Source organism: Drosophila mojavensis, unplaced genomic scaffold (genome assembly GCF_018153725.1).
Source record: "Drosophila mojavensis isolate 15081-1352.22 unplaced genomic scaffold, ASM1815372v1 contig_74, whole genome shotgun sequence".
Taxonomy (NCBI): domain Eukaryota; kingdom Metazoa; phylum Arthropoda; class Insecta; order Diptera; family Drosophilidae; genus Drosophila; species Drosophila mojavensis.
In genome coordinates this window covers 19,998,270-20,023,020 of record NW_025318899.1, presented here as the reverse complement: position 1 = coordinate 20,023,020, position 24,751 = coordinate 19,998,270, and the positions used below count along the sequence as shown (strand labels likewise).

The following is a 24,751-nucleotide window of genomic DNA, read 5'->3' as shown; positions in this document are numbered from 1 at the left end:
ACCCGAGGATGAAGATTCCTTCTCCTTTTGGGCTTGCTTCTCCTCCTTGCGCTTGCGTCCACGTTTCGATGAGGTGCTGGGATACTCCACCTCTTCGTCGTGCTGAACAAAATCGCTGTCCTCCTCGCTCTCATTCTTCTTACGCTTCTTCTTTTTACGTCCCTTTTCCTCGCCTTTTCTGGTCTTACGTTTCTTGCCCTTCTTCTTCTTGCGATTATCCTCCGGATCGTAATCATCATCTTCATCATTCTGCACAGAAGGATATTCAAATATTTATATTTATTTATATTTTGATTATGATCTACTCACATTGGGCTTCAGTGGGGCATCGGAATCGTTGGAAAGCTCTGCGACTTGAGCATTATCCTCAACTGCTTCTTCCTCTTCTACAAGTTGTGAGTAAAATATGTTATCGATTAGTGATTTCGTTTGTAAATCTATCGCATAAGCGCTAGCACTCATGCAAGTTTTACCGTGGTACATGTTCAAGCGAAAAGCTGTTCAAATTAGAATCTTCAAAACAATCGACGATGTGACCTAATATTTCAGTTATAAAGTAAATATGTTCCCAGACAACAATATAAATGAAATTCTCCAATCAACTTCCATCTAAAGACAAATAAAAATTCTTTTGCTTTCGATAGTTCAGAACTCGTTCATAAAAATAATAATAAATACGGGTGGTTTTTTTTTTTCGATTCAATATTTTATTTGACTCTATTTTTCTTTGCTTTTTTTGTTAAGTTTTTTTTCTGTTTTCTTTTTTTGTTGTTTTGTTTGTCGCCTTAAGAATTACTAGTATATAACAATATCTCATTTTTTTTAAGATTTTTAATTCTGCTGGTTTTGTCAGCGATTTTGCTCTTAAATTTACTATAATAATAAGTTTAATAATAATAATAATAATTTTCTCATGTCTCTTGATCTGGTTTTACTCCTTTTCTCCTTCCGGCTTACATAATCGTTATTTATTTTTTGTTTATCAATAAGTTTTTTTTTTTTTGTTTTTTAAATTGCAGTAGATTAGTATATGTGTTTGCGTGTGTGTGTGTGTGAATTTTTGCTTTGTGTGTGGTGTGTGGGCGTGGCATTTATGCGTATAAAACTAGTAAGTTTCCCCAATCTTCTCATCTTTTCACTTATCAAATGTCATTGTTGTATATAGGTATATATAGTTTTTTTTTGTTTCTTTTTTTGTATTTGTATATAAATTGTATATATGATTTTCATTTTTGCTATTTTGTAATTGCTAGAAATCGATTTTAAACGCATGATTTTTGCAACTTGATCTCATTGTTTCATTTGATTTTCCCTTTTCGTTTCGTTTGTTTTGTTTTCTTCTTTATTTATTCTCTCCCTACTTCCTTAATATGGTATATAAAAAATATTGCAACGAAATAGCTAACAAAAAAATTTGTCGGTTGTTTCCTTTCATATCTTTTCACTTTACTTAAAATTTTTGTGTGTTTGCATCTTCCGATTAAATTTGATTTTTGTTTTTTAATGTTCTTTGTGTTTTGTTTTGTTTTGTTTTTGGACACGCTAGAGTGTTTCAGCAAATTATTTTTAATAATTTCTCAAGCAAAATATTTGACTTGACATTTTGTTTGCTTAGACATAAGTATTTTTAAGGAAGCGTCTGTAAAGGTGCTTTTTAAGTTGTTTACTAAAACTAGAAACAGCTTCTTTGTATTTATTTTTTCTTTTTTATTCATTGAATTTTTTTATTTGTGGCCGCATAGCTCTGAAATACAACCGCACAATCATGTCTATAACTCATTTGCTTAGTAAATTTTGTATTAACATTTCTTTGTTTTGAGCAAAAATTTGTCTAAAGGCAAACGAAAAACATAATTGTTTAAATATCTTGCTTTTCGGATTTGAAAAAAGAAAAACAAAAACAAATTAGCGCTATTAAAATTCACGGAAACAAAAATGATATATTTTGGAAACACACAAACGTATATATTATATAACAAAAAATTAACTAGTTATACAGAAGAAAAAAAACATTAAAAATTAAATGAATTTTTTCTACACAAGCTGCTACAATTAAGAAAAATTAACAAGCCGTTTAAAAAAGTTCAGTCTATTGTTAAAGAGGCACGCCCGCATGCAACACCACAAGAAAATATATTTAAGTGTGTGGATGTGTGTGTGTGTCTGTGTCAGCTGCATAGGTGCAAGACAAAAGCAAATTGCTCTGGGCCCACTGTGCAAGCTTTAAATCATGTTGTTATTGTTGCTGTTGTTCCTGGTATATCAGAGTGCATGGGTTTATGGATAGTAGGAAACTATATGCTCAAATACATATCGTACAGAAAAAACAATAATTAATAATGAAGCCGTGTGTAAGTGTATGTGTGTTTATAACAAATGGTTGTCGGTAAACATAAAAGGAAAACAGTTTAAAAAAGAAAAAGGTTTCTAGTGTTTTAAAATGAAGAAACATACGCTCTCTCTGTCTATATATGTATATATAAAAGTATATATTTAAAAAGTTGCTTGAAATAATATTTAAATTATTATTACACACAAAACGTAAAAAAAAAAAGAAAAACAAATATAAAACGTATTACATTGTTTACATTCATATTTATCAAAAAATTAATTTCTTGTTCATAAAATATATGCGTGTTTTTTCTTTTGCTTTCTACGTCGTTTTTGCATATAGTTGTTTTTTCTTCTTTTCTTTTCTTTTCTTTTCCGTTGTTTTGTGTTTAATTGTTAACATAACTTTAACATTTTTTTGTTGGTTTTGTTTTTTACTTTCTTAGTACATTTCTTTAGAACGCTTAGGTTTTTTTTTTTGTAGTTTTTTGTTGATGGAGTTGCTTTTACTATATTAGGTGTGTATTATATATATATATATACACATATATTTATACATATAAATATACATATATATATATATACATATACATAAATTTATATAATAATATATATTTATTTATAATAGTTTCTTTTTTTGCCTTTTTACATTGTTTTGCAACTGCAGCTGCAGTCGCTGGTGTTTTTGTTGTTGTTTTGTATCGTTTCATCAAGAAGTAGCTTTATGTTGTTGCCGATTGTTGTTGTTGGATTATCCATTTAATCAGTAGCGTTCGTCATCATCAGTATTGGAGTTGGAATCATCGCAATCATCGTCATCATCATCATTGGAATCGGAGCTGCCAGAACTGTCATCCGAATCGCTCTCGTGGCTGCCGTTGTTAATGTTGTTATTGTGATTGTTGTTGATGTAATGTTGCTGTGCTTGCTGTTGCTGCTGTATCGTTTCCACTGCATGATGTTGCTGCTGTTGCCGATGCTGCTGCTGTTGCTGCTGGTGTTGCTGGTGTTGCTGGTGTTGTAGATGTTGTAGATGTCGCTGTTGCTGTTGCATGCTGCTGCTTTCCGCCAAACGTGCTGTTGCTGCTGCCGCTTCTGCCTGCACTTCAGCTGCAGTTGGTGGCGGTGCGGCTGCTGCCTCTGGCATTGCTGAGGCTGCTGCCGATCGACAAATCAAAGTCTTGTCGTAATCCATCACCAGCTGCTTGATGTACGCCAGCTTCGCGTGCAAGTAGTCAAATCTAAGCTTATCATTGTGGATGTTGCGATCGCTGTTGATCCGCTCGTATTCGCTGACAATCTGGCGCTTGATTTGATCGTAGTCGCCGCCACCGCGTCGCCGGGCGCCCTCCAAGCGTGTGGACAGATCCTGGAAACGATTGCGCACATCCTCCACGCTGGTCAACAGTTTGCGGTACTCATCATAGTCGCTCTCAAATTCAGTCTTGTAGCGTCTGCGCACCTCCAGCGTGCGTATGGGCGCATATTGGCTGAAGTCATAACGGGGCGTGGCATTCGCATCAGCGTCCGCTGTTGCCGCTGCGTACGCATGCGCAGCCGCTGCCAGTTGCTGTGTGGGCGATGGATGTTTCGCAGTGGTTCCATGATTGCTACCACCACTTGATCCAGATTCGCGATTATATTGATAAGGCGGCTGCTGCTGCTGCTGTTGTTGCTGCTGCTGTTGTTGGTGATGATGGAGCTGTTGCGCCTGCACAGGCGCTGGCAACTGTTGCTGTTGTTGTTGCTGTGCATACATGTTGCTGCTACTATTACTGCTGCTGCTACGCTGACGTTGCCCGTTGCTGTTGCTGCTACTCGTGCGCTTCTTGCTGTTGGACGCGGCATGCGTGTTGTTGTTGTATGAATTGTACTCATCGTGCGCATTGTTATTGTTGTTGTTGCTGCTGCTTTTGAAGCTGTTCCGTTGCTGCTGCTGCTGCTGTTGCTGCTGTTGCTGCGTTGCTGCTGTCGGCGTCGACTGACGAACAAAACTAGCAGTCAATTTGGGCGGCGTTGTTGACGATTTTCGACTGTGCGCCGGCTGCTGCTGCACTGTCGACGCCTGGCGACTGTTGCGCTCCTGCTGAGTCTCGTAGCCACTGGAGCTGCTCGAGTTGCTGCCCGTTGAGTTGCGCTTGTCAATGGGGCCGCCGATGCTCGTGCTTTGCTTGGATGAGCTGCCGCTGCCACGCCTACTGTTGCTGTTGCTGCTGCTGCTTCGTTGCTGATGTTGCTCCACAGCAGCTGCCGCTGTCATGCTCCTAAACTCGTCAATGTTGTCCAGCACGCTGTATGTTAAGTCGCTGTGATCCTCCAGCTGTGGCTGGTGTCGCTGCGGCGGCGTGTACGCAGCCGTTCGATTGCGATACGATGAGCCCGAGGAGTTGCCAGAGGGGCAGCCAACGGACGATGAGGAGGCCGATGTAAATTGTGGTCCCGCCTCCCTTGTATAGTGACTGATGCGCTGCTTTTTCGGATGCACCGTACTGAACATTTCATCGTACTCAATGCTGCTCCGCTTCAGGCTGTTGCCACCGATGATGCCGCCTGGTCCTCCACTATGGTTGGGCATTTGTGGTACCACATTTGAGGGCATGCTGAGCAGGGGCGGCGGACTACCTGTATGGGTGGACGTTGGACTTTGGCCGGAAGTCGAGCTGCCTGCATCAGAGCTCATTGGAGGCGTCAGATTCTGTGGCTTTCGACGCTTTAGTTGCTGCAGTTCCTGCTCGCTGAAGAACGGCCAGTTCTCATCGACATCGTTCCACATCTGGCGCCTCAAATTGAAGGTATTGTGAGACATGGTGCTTATGTCCGTGAGTATATTGCCAATTAGATTGCGCTCCCGATCCTTGATACCCTCGTTCTTGAGGCGCGCATAAAGCTCTGGTTTCTTGAACGGCTTCAATGCCAGCAAATGTATTAATCGCTCACGTATGCTGCGCCGCGATACATCGGACATTTTGTTGCCATTGCCACCACCGTTGCCGTTCGCACCACCCGATTTGGTGTTGCCACTGCGCGAATTGCTGCCGCTGCCATTGAGCATTTTATTGCGTCCATTGCTGTTGAAGGATCCACCCAGCGCTGTCCCCGCAACTGTTCCTGCTGTTGTGCTATTGCTGTCTCTCGGCGAGCTGCCGCTCAGCGCATAACCCTGGGAGATACCATTGGCGAATGTGTTGGCCAGGGCTGTGCTGCGGCTGCCATTGACTGTGCCGCTGGCTCCCAAGATATTGGGATTGGGCGAGCGTGAGGCGATTGATGTTGCTGCTGCTGCTACGGCTGTGGCTGCTGTTGCAACTGATGATGACGTCAGACCATTGAATGGCGATGAAACTAACTTACGACTATTGTTACTGTTAAAACTATTGCTGTTACTGCTGTTGTTGTTGCTGTTGTTGTTCCCACTGTGATGTGAAGATGCCGAGGCCGGCTTCTTCACCTTACGCCCAATATCCGATTGATTTGGCTTGATCTCCCGTATACATTTACTCTTCTCCGTCTCCTCAACTCGAGCCATTTTCGAGCGCGTCGTGTCATAGACATCATCGTTGGCATGGATACGCATGCGTCGCGCCAATGCTCCAAGCACATCGAGCTCCTGCTGCTGCTGTTGTATGCACTCCAATGTGCCCTCCAGATCGTCAATGGTAAAGCCAAATTTGCGTCCTGCTTCCATCCCGCTCCCGCTGCCGTTATTAACAGAATTGCTGCTATCGCTGCTGGGCAGCGGGAAGTGGATGAAGCCCGTGTTGCCATTGCATTGAATTTTGGCACATTGGCCGGGCGCCAGTCGTTTGGCATTCTCATTTCTTTGATACTCCTCGATGGCACGGTAGGCAGAGTCGGTAAGCTTGAGGAATATGTACTCCTTTGTATCATCGGTGTAACGGTGGCTTTGTGACATACCATAATTGCCGGACGAGAACGAGACATTGGGCAGGCATTTTGTCGATGCAATCGAATTGCTCATAACGTGTCCGCCCCCCACAAAAATGCTCTTCTTGATGATGTGTGGATGTGGATCACAATGTTAATGCTAATTTTGTCTTATTACTTGAATTACTCTCGTTAGTTACTTTTATTTAATTAAGTTGGCTGCTTAGTCGTTGTGACGTTGCGTGGTGAATGGCAAAAATTTGATTTTGTTTTGTTGTTTTTGGCTGGCGCGCCAGTGTTGCACAATTAATTATTTTTTAAAAGGAAGAAACTTATGGAAGTAACTTTAACTGGAAGTGTTATGTTTGTAATTCTTTTTTTTCGAATGCACTTTGATTAGAGACGTTGCAGAATTTTGAATGTTGCTGCTCCTGCTGCTGCTGGCACCACTCCTGGTCTCAAATGTGACGTAGAACAAGCCTGGGGCCAATGGCAATTGATTGCTGTTTCAGTTTCTGTACAATTTAATAATGTTTTGTTTTTTAGTATGTTGTAATCGTAAGTAAAATTTACGTTGTTGCTAAGACGTGAACGAAGCTAAATGCATAGCTTTACATGCATAGAAAACACACCACACACTCACACATTAGCACAAGTACAACTAGCTACATGTGCATGTATGCGTATGCAACTGAGCTCGCTCTCTTGAGAGTTTTGAGCTGCGCTGCAAACTTGCTTCTGTTGTTGCTATTGCTTCTGCTGCTGTTGCTGATGCCGTTGTCGTTGCGTTTCTTTTCTTTTAATTTTTGATTTGAAATGCAGGCACGAATACAAATACATTCACAACTCTTAATAATTTTGCTGTCGCTTGAGAATTTCACTTCCGTACACATAGGTATCATTTCTCACTTCTTTTCCTGCTCTCTCTCTATCTCTATCTCCTGCCTCTTAACTTTTGTCAAGTCTGCTTCATATTTATTTGCACTCCACGTTGTTGCTGCTCTCTTTGTGTGCTACTTGCAAATAACACAATTTCTTTTGTTAAATAATATGGTATGTATTTTAATTGGGTTAAGGTAGGCATGTATGCTTGTACTCTTGTTGTTGTTATTGCTATTCTTCTTGTTGTTGCTGCTGCTGCTGATTTGTCATGTTGGTGTGTGAGGCGTGCAAGGCGTGCGAATAGCTGTTGTAACTTTTGCTCGCTTGAGTTGAAAGTATGACTCCTGCGCCAGGTGCTCGCTCAACTTGTGTCAGTGTATGAGTTGAAGTCGCGTATGTGTGTAAGCGCTCAAAAGTCAGGCGGCGGTGACGGCGGCAGCCACAAGCAAAATCAAAGACAGCAGAGCGAGCAATCAATGCTGTTCGTACACATACGCACACACACACCCATACACTGCCACATACACCAATATGGACACACGTCGCTTGACTGTTTTTGGTTGTGTGTGCGCGCTCGCTGGTTTGTTGGCTTTGCTCTCTTGCTCTCGTCGATCGCAACGTGTAGAAGCGGGACAACTGCTGTTTTGATTGGCACTCACTGTTGCTGCTGCCGTTGTTGTTGTTGCTGCTTGATCTTTTTTCTTTTCGCTTTTTTATTTTTTGCTAAAAATCATCTGTGTTTGTACGTTGATTTTTTATATACATATTTTTTTCTTCTGCTGCTTATTATATTTTTTGTCCACTTCTATATTAGTTGCATATACATATGTGTGAATATCTCTTTCTTTGCACACGCACACACTGCCATTATCTATGTCGAAAATTGTAGGCACAGAGTTCACTCGAAATAATGTTAAATATTTAATGCCTTTTTACCACTTATTTTGTTCCTGTTGTCGTTGTTGTCTTTCATTTACTAATGTGTGCGTGAGTATACACTTTTATATAGAGATATGCATGTATTTTGGGTTTTTACGCCAACACTTTTACTCAAGACATTTTTACTGAGGAATTTTGCTTCGTTATATTTAATCAACCCATTTACTGGCACACTGGAATTCAGTAATTCATTGTACTATTCACGCATTATGTCTTTTGTTTTGTTTGCAACTATATGTATTGTAAAATTGCAGTTTATTTCCTTTTTCACATGAATTTTGCTCGTGTCTGTGTGTCCAAGGTATCTTAATCAACGTACAAAAGGTATCTGCTAAATGAAATCGAAACGAGTTGCTTTCAAGTGGTTGCCGTTGCCGTTGCTGCTTTGCTGCTGCTGCTGCTGCTGCTGTGCACTCGTTTATTATTACACCGCTCACCACCGCCCCGTGGACAATGCTAAGACAGCGACGTCGACGAGTGTGACGCGACGGAGTAGATCAACAGCAGTAGTCGTTGTCGTTGTCGTGTCTCTCACACACATATACTATACGCACGCATACATGCACTCCTGTGTACGCGCTCAGTTTGGCGCTCTTTCGTTTTATTACTCTCGCATGCTCGCTTGTTCGCTCACTCACGCTGTTGAGTCTTGAAAATCAGCGACCAAACAACATCTCGATGTTTCGTTTGAAATACGTACGTGCCTTGTATCACTTGCTGCGGCTGCCACTGCTACTACTGCTACTACTACTACTACTACTGCTACTATTGCTGACAATCATTCGTTGTTGTTGTTGTTGTTGTAATATAGTTATTATGGAAGTGAAGCGGAGAGCAAAACTGAAAACAAGTTTGCAATTTAATGTGCGCACTTGGCACTCTGCCGCTGGCCGTTGGCCAGTCCGTTATTCGCATTGGTCTACGCTCTTTGCTTTGCGTCTCTCTTTTAATCACACTCTTAGAGAGCGAACGAAATGCGTTGAGTCTATGTTTTTCTTGAAAAGCAATCGCTTATCTTCTCACATATATATATATATATATAATATATACATATATGTTATTTTTTTCTTTTTAAAAATACTTGTGTTTGTGTGGGTATGTCTATCTTAAAAAGCTTGCGGCTTGCGTTGCACGTCTGAGCAAAAACTTAAAAACTTTAGCTTACTTGGTTCTTGTTGTTGCTGTTGCTGTTGTTACGGTTGAACGTATACGTGTGTGCATTTATCTCACCCACTGTTGGAAAAGCTACAGGCGTACGTAGGGGCACGCGTCACAACAATATAGAAACAAAATATTTAAACAAATTGAAATAAAGCACAAGTCGCAACTACTCAGGTACTTACAATATAGGTATGCTTTCATGTATGGTATTTACATTAAAAAGTTAATAGTGCTTTGTAGATTTCTGTGGCTTTTTATCGGTAGATGTGTTGAAACAGCTGTTCTGAACTGACACCTGCGCCCTGTAGTTGTGTGTATGTGTGTTGTTGCCTTGCTTCTACCACGTCACACAGAGTGTAGTTCTTAATTCCGTTGTGTTGATGTTGATGTTTTTGTTCTTATTATTTTTGGACTGTTACTTCTCGGCCACTACAAGCGCAGAAAACCTTTCACTGCCGCCCCGCGCACAACCAAAAACACAACGGCCAGACAGGCAGGCACAATCAGCTGTGCTCTCGCTGTTCAGCCGAACAGTGTTGAAAACTGTGCGTATATATCGCTTTGACGGGCAATCGATAGGCAAGTATGTGGTTTATTCTTCTTTAATTTATAGCTTTTCAATTGGACGATGGATTTATAGTTGTAAATATTGTTGATACAGCTCGATGGTGGTTCTATAAAAATAGTTACCAGTTGAAGTGAAAATCTCTTTTATGCGTACACGTGTTTTTACATACTTTGTTGTTATTGTTGTTGCTGCAGCTTGATAATTATATTTGATGAGTAGTTGTTTAGTTGTTTTTGAAGTTGTGCTTTTCTCAATTTCTAATTTGTTGCTTTTAATTAAAACTATGCGTTTGCTTTAAGTTTCACTCTACATTTTTATGGAAAATAAATTATATTCACAATTGTCACTGGTCTAGATTTTTTAACTCAGGTGGGTTTTCGCTTCCTTCCGTCAGTAATAGTTATCGAATTATGTTTGTCAGCATTTTTTTTTCTCACTTGTATTTGTGTATGTTACGCGCACGCGATCATACGTTTTAGTTACGTACAGCACAGCTGTTTTATGTTTACGTTGCACTCCGTTACGTGACAAAAACCTCTCTTAAGCAACTCTCTCGCGCGTCTTCTCTCTCTCTCTCTCGCTCTCTCTCAGATGCACAGAGCAAGCAAGAGCACACGGTTCGGACACCCGATTGTCATTTTCAGCGTGCTGTTAATTTTTGTTCACTTTTGACATTTTTGCATACGAAAATTTTCCGCTTTCAGGTAGATTTACCGTAGGCAGAGATCTTTGCCGATGCGCTTGTGTATGACTGAATGTACATGTATTATGTGCCTATGTATGTTCCTGTCAGTAATTTAGTCGTGTGCTTGTTGGTTCGTGTCTGTCGTTGTGCCTTATTTTTGTTTTTAGTTGGCCCATGTGGTGGGCTTATCTCTTATTTGTTTTTTGCTAGGAATTTTAGCTATACCACACTTAGAAATATACATACATACATACACTTATGCATGGAAATATGTATTATATTACGCTGTGAAAAATATTCACTGTATATACTATAGACTGAGAGCACACCTGATGTTCTCTTGAGGACCTTTTACATCAAGTCAGTCAGTCAGGAAGCAAATCAGACAGTCAGGTTCATCGCAGCTGTCCAAGTGTCAGCAAAACAAAACTATAAATTTCAGGTAAACTATGTCTGTCTCTGTTCCGCTTATATTGTCTTCTTGATCACTGGAAAATGTGTGTGTGTGTGTTTTTGGGTATGTTTGTATTAGTTGAGTCAAACAGGATGAATTTATTGGCCGACCAGCCAGCCAATCCGCAAAATTTGTTGAAACCCATAAAAGCAGAACAGGCGACTCACTAATAAAAGTTTTGAGCCAAGGCAACATTTTGAAGTTCATTTAAAAACAAACAACAATATAATAATTTTGCCCCTGGCTTGACGGTGTCTGCGTCAGTGTCAGTGCCTGTATGTGTATGTGTATTTCTCAGTTCCAATAACAACAAATTTGCAGTCAACGTTAAACAAATTAGCCGAATAAAAAACCCACAAAACTTAAAATGAAGAAACAACAACAATAATAATAATACAATTTCAAGTTTGAAGCGGGCGACGTCGATGTTGACGGCCATTTGTTAAAACGTTGTTCGGAGGAGGAACGCCGCTTAAATAGCATTGAGAGCCCTGCCTGACGAGGGAAAGGCCAATGCACTGCGCGTGACGACAACGACACGAGACAGCCAACAGAGGAGACGCAATGCCTGTGCCTAAGCTTAGTGTGTGTGTGTGTCTGTGAGTGCCTTTGTGTTTGTGTGATGAGGACGAGTTCACGCAGCCAACAGCTGGCCGCAGGCTTCATGCAGCAGAACAGGAGCAACAACCACCAAAAAGAATTATATTTATATGGAGGAAACCTATGAAAAACGTGAGAACGTGTGCAACGGAATGCTCGAGAAAAAGGGCGGTAGGAAAAATCTCACACGTTTCACAAAATATAAAAAAAACTGGAATAATACGTACGTAAATGATAGTGCACAGACACACAAACACACCCGAGCAGCTGACAGCTGTGCAGACAGTTTTTGCTTTGTGTAACGCTTGTTTTTGACGACAACAAAAACAACAAGCGATTGATAACAATGTCAAATGCGCGAGAGAGAAAGAGGGAGAGCGAAAATAAGACTAGCAATAGTCGGTGCTATCTTTGCACCGGCGGCGTTGCCACCTTCACCAAGCCGATCGAAATTCAGTTAAATCGATAAATAGACAAACCCACAACAAATCGCACTCAAACGCATTTACAAAACGCATGCAACTCTGAAAGGCAATCCACACACATACATGTATATTCACAAGCAAAATGCAAATATAAGTGGAATACCGTATGTACTCAAATACGTGCGAACCATATAAACCTTATATTTTATAAATGCCGCACAGCAACAAAGACTGTGACCAACTGCGAACAGATGTTCAAAAATCGAGTAGAAATGCGACAAAAAATGAAATGGCTTTACACAATATAAAGAGGGCGCGCTGTGAAGTGCAAGTCTATCGCGCTTGACATATCTACATACATATAAAGTTGTCTAAACATGTGTGCGTGTGTGTGTGTGTGCATGTTGGGTGTAAAACGAATAATCAATTGTCGCAACAAAGATAAATAGCAGCCGACGTGACGCTTCACTCTCACTCTCTAGTTGTTCTCTCTTACTCTTTCTCTCTCTCTCTCTCTCTGCCACTGCATCGGTAATTGGCCACACGGGAATCCCAAATTGTCAACATGAGCACTTTGTATACGGTGCATTTTCAATAGCAACAACAAATGCGGCAGTAGGCAACATACCAGACGCACGCACACACACATGCATACATGCATCAATACATTGTATGTCTATATATATACATATGCATATGTATGTTATGGCAATATTTTGAATTTCGTTTATTCAACGCTTGCTATTTTTAGTCTAGAAATAGCAACAACAGTATTATAAAGAAAATGTGACTCACTGAGCAAGTATCACACAATTATTTTATTTATGTATTTTAATATTGAGAAAGGCGTTAATGTTGCCTACTGATGAGAGAGCTTGCTTCAGAGCGTCGCTAAATTATATAAATGCAACAAATGGACAAACATAGAGATCACAATGATGACGATTGCAAGTCGTGATTGTGAGTAGCTACTCTGTAATCGGCTATTATTTTCTAACTCTGTGTAATTTTCAAAATTATCAAATCTCTCACGTTATTATAAATATATTTCAAAGAAAAAAACAATCATCAATCCATCTTTGTAACTACACAATTTTTATGGTATGTACAGGGTATTTCAATGCCGATAAGCTTTCACAACACAGTTGTGTATATATTATTGCTACATACATATGTACATATATTAATAATTAAATATGAATCATAATTCGAGCTATAAATGTGATTCCCCGTAAAGAGCTTGCAAATTTTCCTTTATTTATGATTAATTCTGTTAGTAAACATCAAAATTGAAAGGTTTCAAATTATCATTCATTGTTATAGCCCGAGGTGAATCCCATTTATTTACGAGATATACTTCTTGGGATTCTAAAAATTTAGTCTTAAATAGAACACAATAATCTATGTATTTACTCAAGACTGCAAACAAAGCTCAAGGCCAAGGTAATTAAGACAGTTTACTTTTATCGTATAAGCCCTATCAAAGAACAAACTTCATAGCACGCTCTCGAAAAAGGGAAGTGAAAACACATACATATGTACATTTAAACACAAAGCAAAGGCGTACAATGAACTGTGGCCCAAACGGACTCTGAATTTGCCCCCGCAAGCCAACACACAATATGGAAGATCTCACGGAGCAATAAAATAAAATAAAACACCAGTAAAAAAAAAAAAAAAAAACAAATGGCTCGTTCTCGAACTTGTCGAACAAACGTTCAATGACCGATTTAGGCAACAACGCGATAGACATTGCATAATTTTGTATTTTTTGCAATTTTTTTTTACAAAAACAACGGAAATGCGTTTTCCCAGCTTTCTCCCTCTTGTCTTCCTGCTAAAACAACAAATTTTACAAAAATAATCAAATAATCAAAGTGAAAAACATTGACCATGAATGGGCACAAAACTAAGTTTTTCATTTATTTTGATAAGATAAGAAGTTCTTCCAATGGACATTCTAATCTTATTAATTAAAAAAGTACCGAAAACTTAAGAGCAACTGTGCTTGTCGCTTAAGAGAGGGAGAGAGACAGAGAGAGAGAGAGCGGGAACGGGAAAAGAGAGAGATACGTAGAGCGCTCAACTAAGCTTCGTATATTAAGTTTTTTAATTGCTTGAAGGTGGTTGTTTTTATAATCATTAAAAACGGCTAACAATAATTTAAAAACCTGTTTATAAAAAGATATATTTTTTGCAATATCTAAATTCATAAATTTACCAAATATTTAATATTTATTTTGTATATTTAATATAATCAGAATATTCTGTTTTTCTTTCTCTCTCTATATAAGAATATTTATATTATTATCAGTTACCTAAATTGACAGTAATCGTATATGAGATTCATCAGCTGATATTCACAATATAAGTTTTGCTAAGAGTATATTCGGAATAAATTGAAGGCTCTAAATTTTTTTCAAATGATAATAAAGGTATTTACTATATTTGCGTCAATGCAGACTAATTACGTTGACAACTGGTTCGAAGCTTATGGACTTGTTTGTTTCCCAATTAAGTGGTTTTATTTTCTGTCTTGAAAGCCAAGACTTAAATAAAATTAATATAAAAAACAGCAAACTACTATTATTGTTCAATTTGTTGTTGTTTCGTAATGCTGGCCGATCGATCGGCCCATCGATATCTTCTGCCGCTTCGACACATACAAACATAGGCGCAGCTAGGTAGATGTGAATGCTAATCAGCAACAACACCCAAAAGTAAAAAAATAAAATAAAACCAGATTAAAACAAAACAAAATAAACAAGTAAGAAAGCTCTAGTCGAGACTGCTCGACTACGAGATCCCCTGAACCCTTGGAGCAATAGATATTTCAATACTTTTTCGCGACTTTCAGCTTACACAAGAAACACGCACACACACACACACACACACACGTACGCACACACAAGTAAACATACACACACACGCATAAAGACACACATACACACACACATGCATACAGACACAAACCCATACACACACACACATACACACACACATACACATACAAGCAACCACGCATAAACACGCATGGGCTGCAGTGTGCGCTTACTATGAGAACTTAATTGTTTAATAACTTTTTTTATGGACGTACGATCTTCATGAAACTTTTAGATTATGATTATAACATGAATATGCATGTAATTGCCAAAGCACAAGTCTCTAGTATTTGAAATACGCTTTTTACAAAAGTGAGGGTGAGGGGGTGAATTTAGAGGTGGGGGGGTAAATTTTAACAAAAACCGAAATTGTATAAATTGCATATAAGCATACATTAAAAATTTGGAGACTCTAGCAATAAAGGTGTAGAAGATATAATTTTATAACTGGGTTTCGATAAGGTTTTTTATCGATAAAAAAATATCGGGATGAGTTATCGATTTTTAATGATAAACTTGATATGCGCGCTGTAATTACGGACATTTTAAAAAAAATTTGAAGTCTCTAGCTCTTATATCTTCTGAAATCGACGCGTTCATACATACGGACAGACGGACAGACGGACAGACAGACGGACAGGGCCAAATCAACTCAGCTCGTCACCCTGATCAAGAATATATATACTTTGTGGGGTCTGCCACGCCTCCTTCTCCCTGTTACATACATTTCAACAAAACCATTATACCCTGATTTCCCATTGAAAATGGGTTCAGGGTATAAAAATAGCTAGAAGGCTCAAATCGTAACCAAGTCATAGCTACTGTCAGAGAGAAGTGAACGAATGAGCAAGAAGCGACTCTCGCGTCTGTTAAGTGGAGTGAGCGGCAAAGCGAACTAAAGCTCAAAGCTCTGCAAGCTCTCAAAAACTTGTCTTCCCAGATTCAGTTGGATTATTTCTTCTTATTAGAGCAAGAGCGAGAGGCAAGACTAGCCACGACAGAGACAGAGACGACGACGTTGGCAATTTGGAACTGGACTAAAAACGGACACCAAACAGACAGCAAAAACAAAATAAAAATCAGAAATAAAGCAACATACAGCCGTTAACTGAACTGAGCCACAGAGACTGGTATTCCCCCAGCCAGCTAGCTTGTTGTCAATTTCTTGTCTCTATACTTGCGTATACATATACATATTTTATATATATGCACACATACATACATACAAATATTTTTTCATTTTATATTCGGCATTATATTATTGCTATATCTTTTAAAATGACTGAAGGTCAGCCAAATTGAGCGTACAATCAACTTTGTTTCAAAACCCATTAAACATTTATTTGTTGTTTGTTACTGTCCCAAATAAGAATGCATTTTGCATACATACATATACATTGTTAATTATATATGATCAAAGTTTAATAGACTAAGCATCTTCAAAACGCTATTTTTTCCGATATAGCGAAAAAAAAGCTAATAATTAGCATATTCTTATTGATAACTCATTTCGTATTCGTCTTTAGGGAATATTTGTTTTTCAATGAGCTTTATATTGTTTTCCATTTGTTGTGTCTGTATAACCATGTACTACAATTTTAAAAGTAGAACGTTAACGCTAAAGACCTTCGTATTATTTGCTTTTTATGTTTCTGTTCTCAAATGGTCTTCAGACATAACAAAATAAATTTAAATAAACTTACAGTTGAGAGATCTTGGATAACAAGTTGTTAATCGAGTCGTTAGTCGAACTAAAAATATACTAAATACGAATTTTAATTTTCAAAAATGAAAATTAAAAACTACAAAAAGTGAGCTTAAAATGCGATTATACCGGGCTTCACACAGAAAAATTAAATAAAACAAAGCAATGCAACCCAACCCAAAACAATGTACAACAACTTACAACAACAATGCACACAGCCAATAAGAAACCTCGGTATGCAAGTGGAAAAAAAGATACGAAAATTATATAAACATTATAGGCAGCTACGGGTGTATGACTAAACCAACCGCGAAACAGCAACAGCAACAGCAACAGTAACAACAGCAACAACCGCCATATGTAACAAGTCGGGTGGCTCTACAAAAACGAGGGCCGAGCACCACGAAAAATAACAGTAACAACAACAATCGTTGACGACAGTCCAGCTCTTGTAAGCTCGTTGTTGGTTTTTAGCTGGAAATTTTAATATTGTGGACTACATAAAACTATGCCAAAGTTAACGAAGGACTACAATAATCAAAACTCAGACACAATATTTCATTTAAGCGCACACACAAACTCATGCATAGTCCTAACAATTCGAAGCACTCGTCAAACTGGCAGTTTGGAATACCGTCCTAATAAATTAATAAATAGCACACATAGTATATTGTATTGAAAATCGAGCTCAAACAAATTTATCGCGAAATTTAAACTGATGAAGTGTATATACATATAATGTACAATCAATTGGCGTTTGACACACCCATAACGGTAAAAATGCTCACCTTCCTATTCACATAGAGAAATAATTGAAAAACATAAACTAGGCTGGTCTTAGTCCATACAAAAATTGTGCTATATAGAACATGATACCAATTAAAAAACTATTGAACCAATTAAGCAAAGTTCTATTTAAAAACAAAATCAACAACAAACCATGTTTCCAGCGACATACATGTACAAAGTTCCCCGTAACAAAAATGCGGGCGTGTTTGTGTGTGTATTTGTGAGGGAGAGCAACGCGTTTATTATACGTAAAACCGTATGTAAGTATGGGTATGTAGGTGGTGAGAGCGTGCAAAACCACAATGGCGACCAAAATAGTCAAGCAGACAGGCCCACGGGAACGAGGCACCGGCACACATACATATATAAGTAGTATGTATTATATGTATACTATTTCCATATATACATACATAAAAATATAATCATTTTGAAGTTTTTGGCATACTCGCACTCTACTCTTGCACTGTCAATGCATAAGTATTCCCATATGCAAACATTAATGACCTTCACTTTCACCTTTTTTGTTGCTCTTACAGAGGGCTAAGGATAAAACAAGGTCCAGGGAGAGAGACTTATTACGTTGCTTGACCCAATTTTTGTTTATTAACAAGAATGTAATTAACACTAATATTCAACTAGATCTACAAATTTCAATGAATATCTAAAATAACAGTTCTTGAATTTCCGATTAACGATCATAGTTTAAATATACCCTATTTATACATAATTAATGAAGAATGTTCGTATGTCATTACAAAATATCAATTGTTATTTAGTTAAACTGAGTATTAGAGCATGTTGAGAGACCTGTATGTGCTACACATATGGATGTATGTATGTGTACATATGTACATACATAAATATTTGTGACAAATCAACTGAAACAACAAAAATAAAGAGCACTATTGTAGCTTAATACTCTTACGTACATACACACAGAAATGTATGGTTGCTGCTGTGCACGTACACATATATACATATGTATATAACGAGAAGCGATACGGCCTTCTCCTTCTCCGCTCGTGATCGAGCAACAACACAATTACAGTAAATAGGTGAAAAAGACAACAGCGCGTAGTTGCACAAATAAAAAAAAACAACCGCAAAGCACAGACACACAATATATGTACATACATACATATACAAGGTATTACGGTAATCAATGTCAAACGCTGCCGATTTCATTCGCATGCACAACAAGCAACAACAATATCCGTCTGTCTGTCTCACTGTATTTTTGTGTACTTGTACAATACAAAAGCAATTTAAGAGCAATAGCAACTGACACAAAGCACACTACATGCACACATACACTCACACAAGTCTATACAGATTCGCGTTAAATACAACTAAAAATCAAGTGAGAAATATCCCCAACAACACAGCATCGTTGAGAGAGCCGTTCTCTGAACTAGACACGGACGTGTGGATAAAATATTTGACGGAAATTCCAACAAAATAAAATGATTTGGAATAAACCAAATTACCACTAGTAATTTTTCAGATTAACTTAGCAGGTTCCTTGTTGTTTTAACATCTTTTTATTTTACATTGTAGATCGTTTAAGTAAACTTTTTAAATGCCAACTTTACCACTCAAATACATGGACAGAAAATAATACCACTTGTTGTTGGCTGCTTCTTGTTTTGGCATAATTAAATGCAATATGTGCGAGCGTGACAGCATCACAATGCATGACTATCAACGCTGCTACTTGCTCTCTGGCATGCTCAAAAGCAAGGTAAGATCCGATACACTCACACACACATATATGTATATATATACAATACTTTCACTTCTTGTATTGAATTTAATTTTGGTTGGGGCGCCACGGTGGTATTTTTGTTGTAGTTTTTATATTTTTTCAACAGATTTATGCAAGTTTTCTGTTTGTATATACATACACAAATGCATACGCACCAGCTTGTGTGTGTGTAAATGCGTGTGTTGAGGCCCTCAGCAACAGCGAGCGAAAATACAAATTATAGAAAATCAGTGTCTCCACACACAAATGACAAAGGTACAGTGGCTCCAACGCCAAATCGGACAAGACTATTTATTTATTTCAATAAGTATTTTCTTTAGCAGTAAGTTAACTTTTTACCGTTTTCACATTTTTTCTCAAATCTAATATGTATTAGCCCCCTAAAACAAAAAAAAAATTTTTTAATTTCAAATGACAACATTTTTTTTATTTTAAAAAACTAACAACAAGTCCGATTTTGAGCTTCAACGCCAAATCGGACAAAAGAAAACTTTAATAAAAAATAAGAGAAAAACTTAATATTTAATATTTTGTTGCAAAACCTTTGTTTGCGACAACAGCCTGCAAGCGATTGGGAACTGATTTGACCAACTTTTTGCAGATTTCTGGCTCTATGGAGTTCCAAGCTGCAAGTAATCCCATTTTCAATTGGTCCAGATTGTTATACCGGTTTTGGTAAACTTTCCTCGCCAAAATTTCCCACAGATTTTCTATTACGTTTATATCCGGGCTCTGGGCAGGCGTTTGGATCAATTTGGGACAATTATGGATTAGCCAGAGCCTAGCTAGCATTGAAGTGTACTTGGGGTCGTTGTCTTGATAGAAAGCAAAGTCTTCAAGTATTCCCAATTTCTCCGCACTCTGCTTAACATTTTTTTTCAAAATATCAAGGTAGCCAAATTTATCGAGTATGCCATCAATAAAGTGCAAATGGCCAACTCCCGCACTCGACATACAGCCCCAAACCATGACTGAACCTCCTCCATGCTTAACAGTGCCTATTGTGTTCTTGGGCTCAAACTCAGTATTTGGTTTACGCCACACATACACCTTACCATCGGACCCATGCAAATTAAATTTACTTTCATCAGTAAACAACACCTTTAAATAAGATAATTAGCAAAAAAAGAAAGGTATTTAATATGATATACAACCAACTAACATGATTCCAAAAGTCATCCGTTTTTAGCAAGTACTCTTTCGCGAATTTTACCCTAAACGCTTTGTTCTTAGGGCTAATATAAGGCTTTTTTTGGGCAACTCGGCCATGCAAATCATACCGATGCAAAGTATTGCGCACTGTGTTGTCACACACATCCTTTCCAAAGTTTGTTTTTAATGACATCCTTAGTTCCTTTGCGGTTTTAAAGGGATCAACCTTAATATCCCTTATAATCGACCGCTCTTCCCTTGAGTTTAATCGCTTTCTTTTTCCCTCCTGGCTTTTGTTAATGAATCTTCCATCTTCCCGAAACCTTTTTATGATATCATGGACGGTAGATTTGCTTCTTCCGACCAGCTCTGCTATTTCTCTAACAGTTTTGCCATCAAAATGCAGTTTTAATATTATTTGGCGTGCCTCAACACCAGTTTGCTTCCCACGTGGAGCCATTTCGCAAAAATAATTTGTGTTACTGTACGCCTATGAGCTTGAGAACATAACGAAACGCAATAAGCAAAACAAAAACGAAAATCTCCGCCAAATAACGGATCTTTTTCTTGCAGTTTTCTTTTGTCCGATTTGGCGTTGAAGCTCAAAATCGGACTTGTTGTTAGTTTTTTAAAATAAAAAAAATGTTGTCATTTGAAATTAAAAATTTTTTTTTTTGTTTTAGGGGGCTAATACATAATAGATTTGAGAAAAAATGTGAAAACGGTAAAAAGTTAACTTACTGCTAAAGAAAATACTTATTGAAATAAATAAATAGTCTTGTCCGATTTGGCGTTGGAGCCACTGTAGGTAAGAAAAAAAGCTGCTTTCGTGTGTGTGCAGCAATGTGATCGAGATATGCATTTGAAATTGGGTTAGCGAAACAAAAAGAATATCGAAATGCCTACACTTTGGATTAATTTAAGATATCTTAAGTTATTCAAAAACCAAATGACCTTTGGCTGTTTGACCTTAAACGTGATCTTTTGTTTTCGATTTTAAATCAATAAATACCTCGGAATATGAATAAAATCAACGAACATTTTGTATATTTTAATTTAGTATGTATTTTTTCCGTTAATTCAGCAACATTTAGCAAAAAGTGCACTGAATGCTTATCTACGCAAGCACAAAGTACATAAGTAACAACTACATGCGTCAAAGCGCTTGGCACTTGGCACCTGGCATATGGAGTTGCATTTACACTCACATTTTGCTGTGTGCTGAGAGAGAGCTTGCTGTTCTCTTTCCCCCTAATTATTATGTGTATCAGTGTATATTCTAAGCAATATCGGCAAACAACTAGACTGCACTCACGATGAGACGCTCCCACCACTCAATCTTCTTTCGCTCTCTTTTTTGGTAAGTGGCGCGTGGATGTTTTGTCTCGGATGTCAGTCCTTCTCTCACCTACTTCTAGACGTTTCAGTAATTTATGAAATGTTAAATCAATGTGTTTACCTATTAGTTGAACCTTACAAAACGTATGTAAGCATATAATATAAAAATAAAAAAAGAATAGAAGCACTTTCTTTTTATTTAAAGCCAACAGTTCAGATGAGAAACAAGAAATTATAATAATGAATGAAAATACACAAAATTCATACAAATTGATGCTGGTGAAAGACCTGTCGGTTATTTTTTATTTTATTAATTTGTATTTATTTTTGCTACATTTGGCGTGAATTAGGCCTTGCACGATATAAAATCCCCTTTCATATCATAGGTTAATGCGCGCAGACAGCTGTTGGAATGCCGAGTTGTGAAATAAGCGAGACAACTCAATAAGAGAAAAGAGAGCAAGCATACATATATATACTGACGTCACGGCGACTGCACTGTTTGTTATTGTTATTAGAAGTAATCCTACATAAATTTCAACATTTTGCATAGACCGACTATCGATAGGTGGCCATTTAATCGATAGAACTATAAACAAAAACAACAAAGTGATGTGCGCGCACATCCCACGTCCAATTTAGAAATGGAAAATTGCTGCCCACATACAATCTCTAGGACATATTTACACATACGCATTCGTAGCTGAATGCAACAGCGTTTGATGGCATTTGTTTTTCTTCTAAATTCATTTGAATAGTAAACGTCAGCTACTGAGCGAAAAGAATACTCTGAATTATTATTCTTTTATATTTGTCCGAACCGGCGTCGTTCTGTTGTTGTTGTTGTCAACATTCCATCGAATTTCGTTCTCTTTTCTACCACCCTCTGTTGCTTACTGTGTATGTTCGCCTTTTTTTTTTTTTTTTTTTTTGTTATTTTAAAGTTGAAGCATTTTTTTGCAATTGTTATACATGCACAAAACTTGATATTGCTGACGATTTATTCATGTGTTTGTTGTTGGAAGTATAATTATTTATAAATTAATTGAAATCGCGTAAATAATGACGACGGCGGCGGTGGTGTTGGCGATATCGACAGCGGCTGATTTTCGTCGGCGACAAGACGACGACGACGTTGAGAGAGCGGTTGGTTGACGTTTTTGGTGGTTGAGCACGAGCGTGAGCGAGACAGGGCAACGACAACGACGACGAGGACGAGTGCTGCTGGAGCGCGCGCGTGCATAACACACGTATATACAGACCCCACATACACATATATATACCTTTCGTACATACAAATGTATGTACGTAAGCTTCCTCACACTGCGAGGGAGCTGCTGCTCTTGCCGCACACAAGCGAATCAACTCTCACAAGCAAGCAGACGACAGAATATATATATATATATGTATTTGCATGTATGTACATATGTATACACTTAAATAAAATATAATACACGGCTACGTTAATGATATTGAACGGCGACTGTAAATGTAAATGGTGGCAACTGTCTGTGTCACATTTAAACGGATAGATTAAACGTCGATCCGACCGAGACCCAAAAGTGGAGAAATCAATCAACAAAGTAAAACACGACATAACGGGAAGAAGCGGAAACCAGAATATGAATTTAATATTTTCCATATTGGACACATTTTAATTTTATTTTGCATATGCATATGTATGTGAATATGTATGTATTATTATTTCTCTCAATTTTTCTTACACAATATTTTTTTTTTGTATAAATTGCAATAGTTTTCACACACTTTTAATTTTACACTTAATTGAGCTCTTGTTGCTGGCTTAATAATGCACGTATTCCCCTTAAGTTAATTTTCTATAATTTACAAATGTAATTTTAACAAAAAATTTTCTTAGTCAAAGTCAGAAATCACGTCATGGCTGCCACGTCCAAGCAACAATGAATCGTAAAATTTCCAAAGCAGCCCACTTCACGCGGCGTTATCGTTGGTTGCGGTTGCGAGTGCGTTTGTGAGCTGCGAGAGTGAACGAGTGTTGCCGACATCGCGCAAGTGCAGTGTGTACACACGAATTTTTCACATATATATTCTCCCCTATATGAAATTATATGGTATAGAGCGAGCTAACTATATTGCACTTAACATCAAAATTACCAATAATTTGCAAATAAATGCAAACACTTGTGCCCATATAGCTGGTATTATTTAGTGCCACATTTAATTGTACGAGCGGTTGTTTTTCAATCAGAGCTCTCTTTAACAAGAATTACAACTGAATACAAGATTTTTCAATATACCATTAAGTATTATATTGTAAGGATGGAAAATATTATAATATAAGTGATAAGTGTGTGTATAAATAATCAGTTGGTATAGACAAAAATGACTCAATGTCATATAATAAAACACATTTCTAGTTACGAAAAGCAAAAACATATTTAATATCAATCACCCGATTAATATAAATATAAGTCTTATCTTTTCTAATATATTTATATATCGCCATTTTTATATTGTTTCTTATTTAACACTTTTTCTTCCTATTGCGCGCCCATAATTTCGAACAGAAAGAACGAGCAAAACAAGACGGCAAAACATATGTTTTGTGCTCGCCAACACTATTTATGTGCGAGCGAGATGGCTATATATCGAATCGGAGCTGCATTTGCGAAACACGGCACACAAAATGCAATAATAAATTTGTCTAGAATGACGGAGACAAAAAATGGAAGATATCGCGCGTCATATGTAAAATTTCACAAAAATATGTAACAATATGCCTTTATAACAAACGAAACATCATTCTTTAATGTAGATAATAGAGAATCACAACAAAAGCAAATGAAAACAATAATAAGAAAATGAACGAAGCGCGGCAGCGGCAACGAGACACCGTCGGCAGCCGCTGACGCCTGCTGCTCGCTTGAACATGACCACGGTTTGGTATTCAGGTTCTGCCGAAAAATTTTCAGCATAACAAAAAGCAGATAAAAACATTGCACTCACCTTGGAAATTATCGTCATTCTCTTCCTCTGATGCCATGCTTGCAGTTAAATGCAACTTTTTACCGTTTTATGCACAATAAAAGCGCCTAATTTTCACAACAAATAATTAAGCACACACAGACACGACGAGAAAAAAATATACGAAACGCTTCTCTATAGAGATGGGAAATTATCGATATTTTAAGAGTATCGATAGTTAACC

General features: G+C 37.8%; 2 protein-coding genes and 1 long non-coding RNA gene across 3 annotated transcripts in view; 1 reads left to right on the top strand and 2 right to left on the bottom strand.

The window, feature by feature from the left end:
• LOC6583062 (chromodomain-helicase-DNA-binding protein Mi-2 homolog) overlaps nucleotides 1-24,699 on the bottom strand; it is a 30,805-nt gene extending 6,106 nt beyond the window's left edge. Inside the window, exons 1-3 of the mRNA XM_002008705.4 lie at nucleotides 24,550-24,699; nucleotides 310-386; nucleotides 3-249 (exon numbers count right to left, since the gene is read on the bottom strand). Of these exons, the coding sequence (XP_002008741.2) occupies nucleotides 3-249; nucleotides 310-386; nucleotides 24,550-24,586 (361 nt within the window). The 5' untranslated portion in view covers nucleotides 24,587-24,699. The remainder of the gene's footprint in view (nucleotides 1-2; nucleotides 250-309; nucleotides 387-24,549) is intronic.
• Nucleotides 2,957-23,568, bottom strand: LOC6583061 (RNA polymerase II elongation factor Ell). Its single transcript, XM_032731824.2, has 6 exons — nucleotides 23,286-23,568; nucleotides 9,936-10,072; nucleotides 9,381-9,872; nucleotides 9,203-9,282; nucleotides 3,257-6,731; nucleotides 2,957-3,196 (listed from the first exon to the last, which is right to left on the bottom strand). Exons 5-6 carry the CDS (start codon nucleotides 6,308-6,310, stop codon nucleotides 3,095-3,097), a joined length of 3,156 nt encoding a protein of 1,051 aa, XP_032587715.1. The 5' UTR covers nucleotides 6,311-6,731; nucleotides 9,203-9,282; nucleotides 9,381-9,872; nucleotides 9,936-10,072; nucleotides 23,286-23,568; the 3' UTR covers nucleotides 2,957-3,094.
• LOC122757443 lies at nucleotides 18,210-19,563 on the top strand. Its single transcript, XR_006357475.1, has 2 exons — nucleotides 18,210-19,047; nucleotides 19,178-19,563. It is a non-coding gene; the product is annotated as an uncharacterized LOC122757443 (long non-coding RNA).
• Nucleotides 24,700-24,751: the final 52 nt, after the last annotated feature.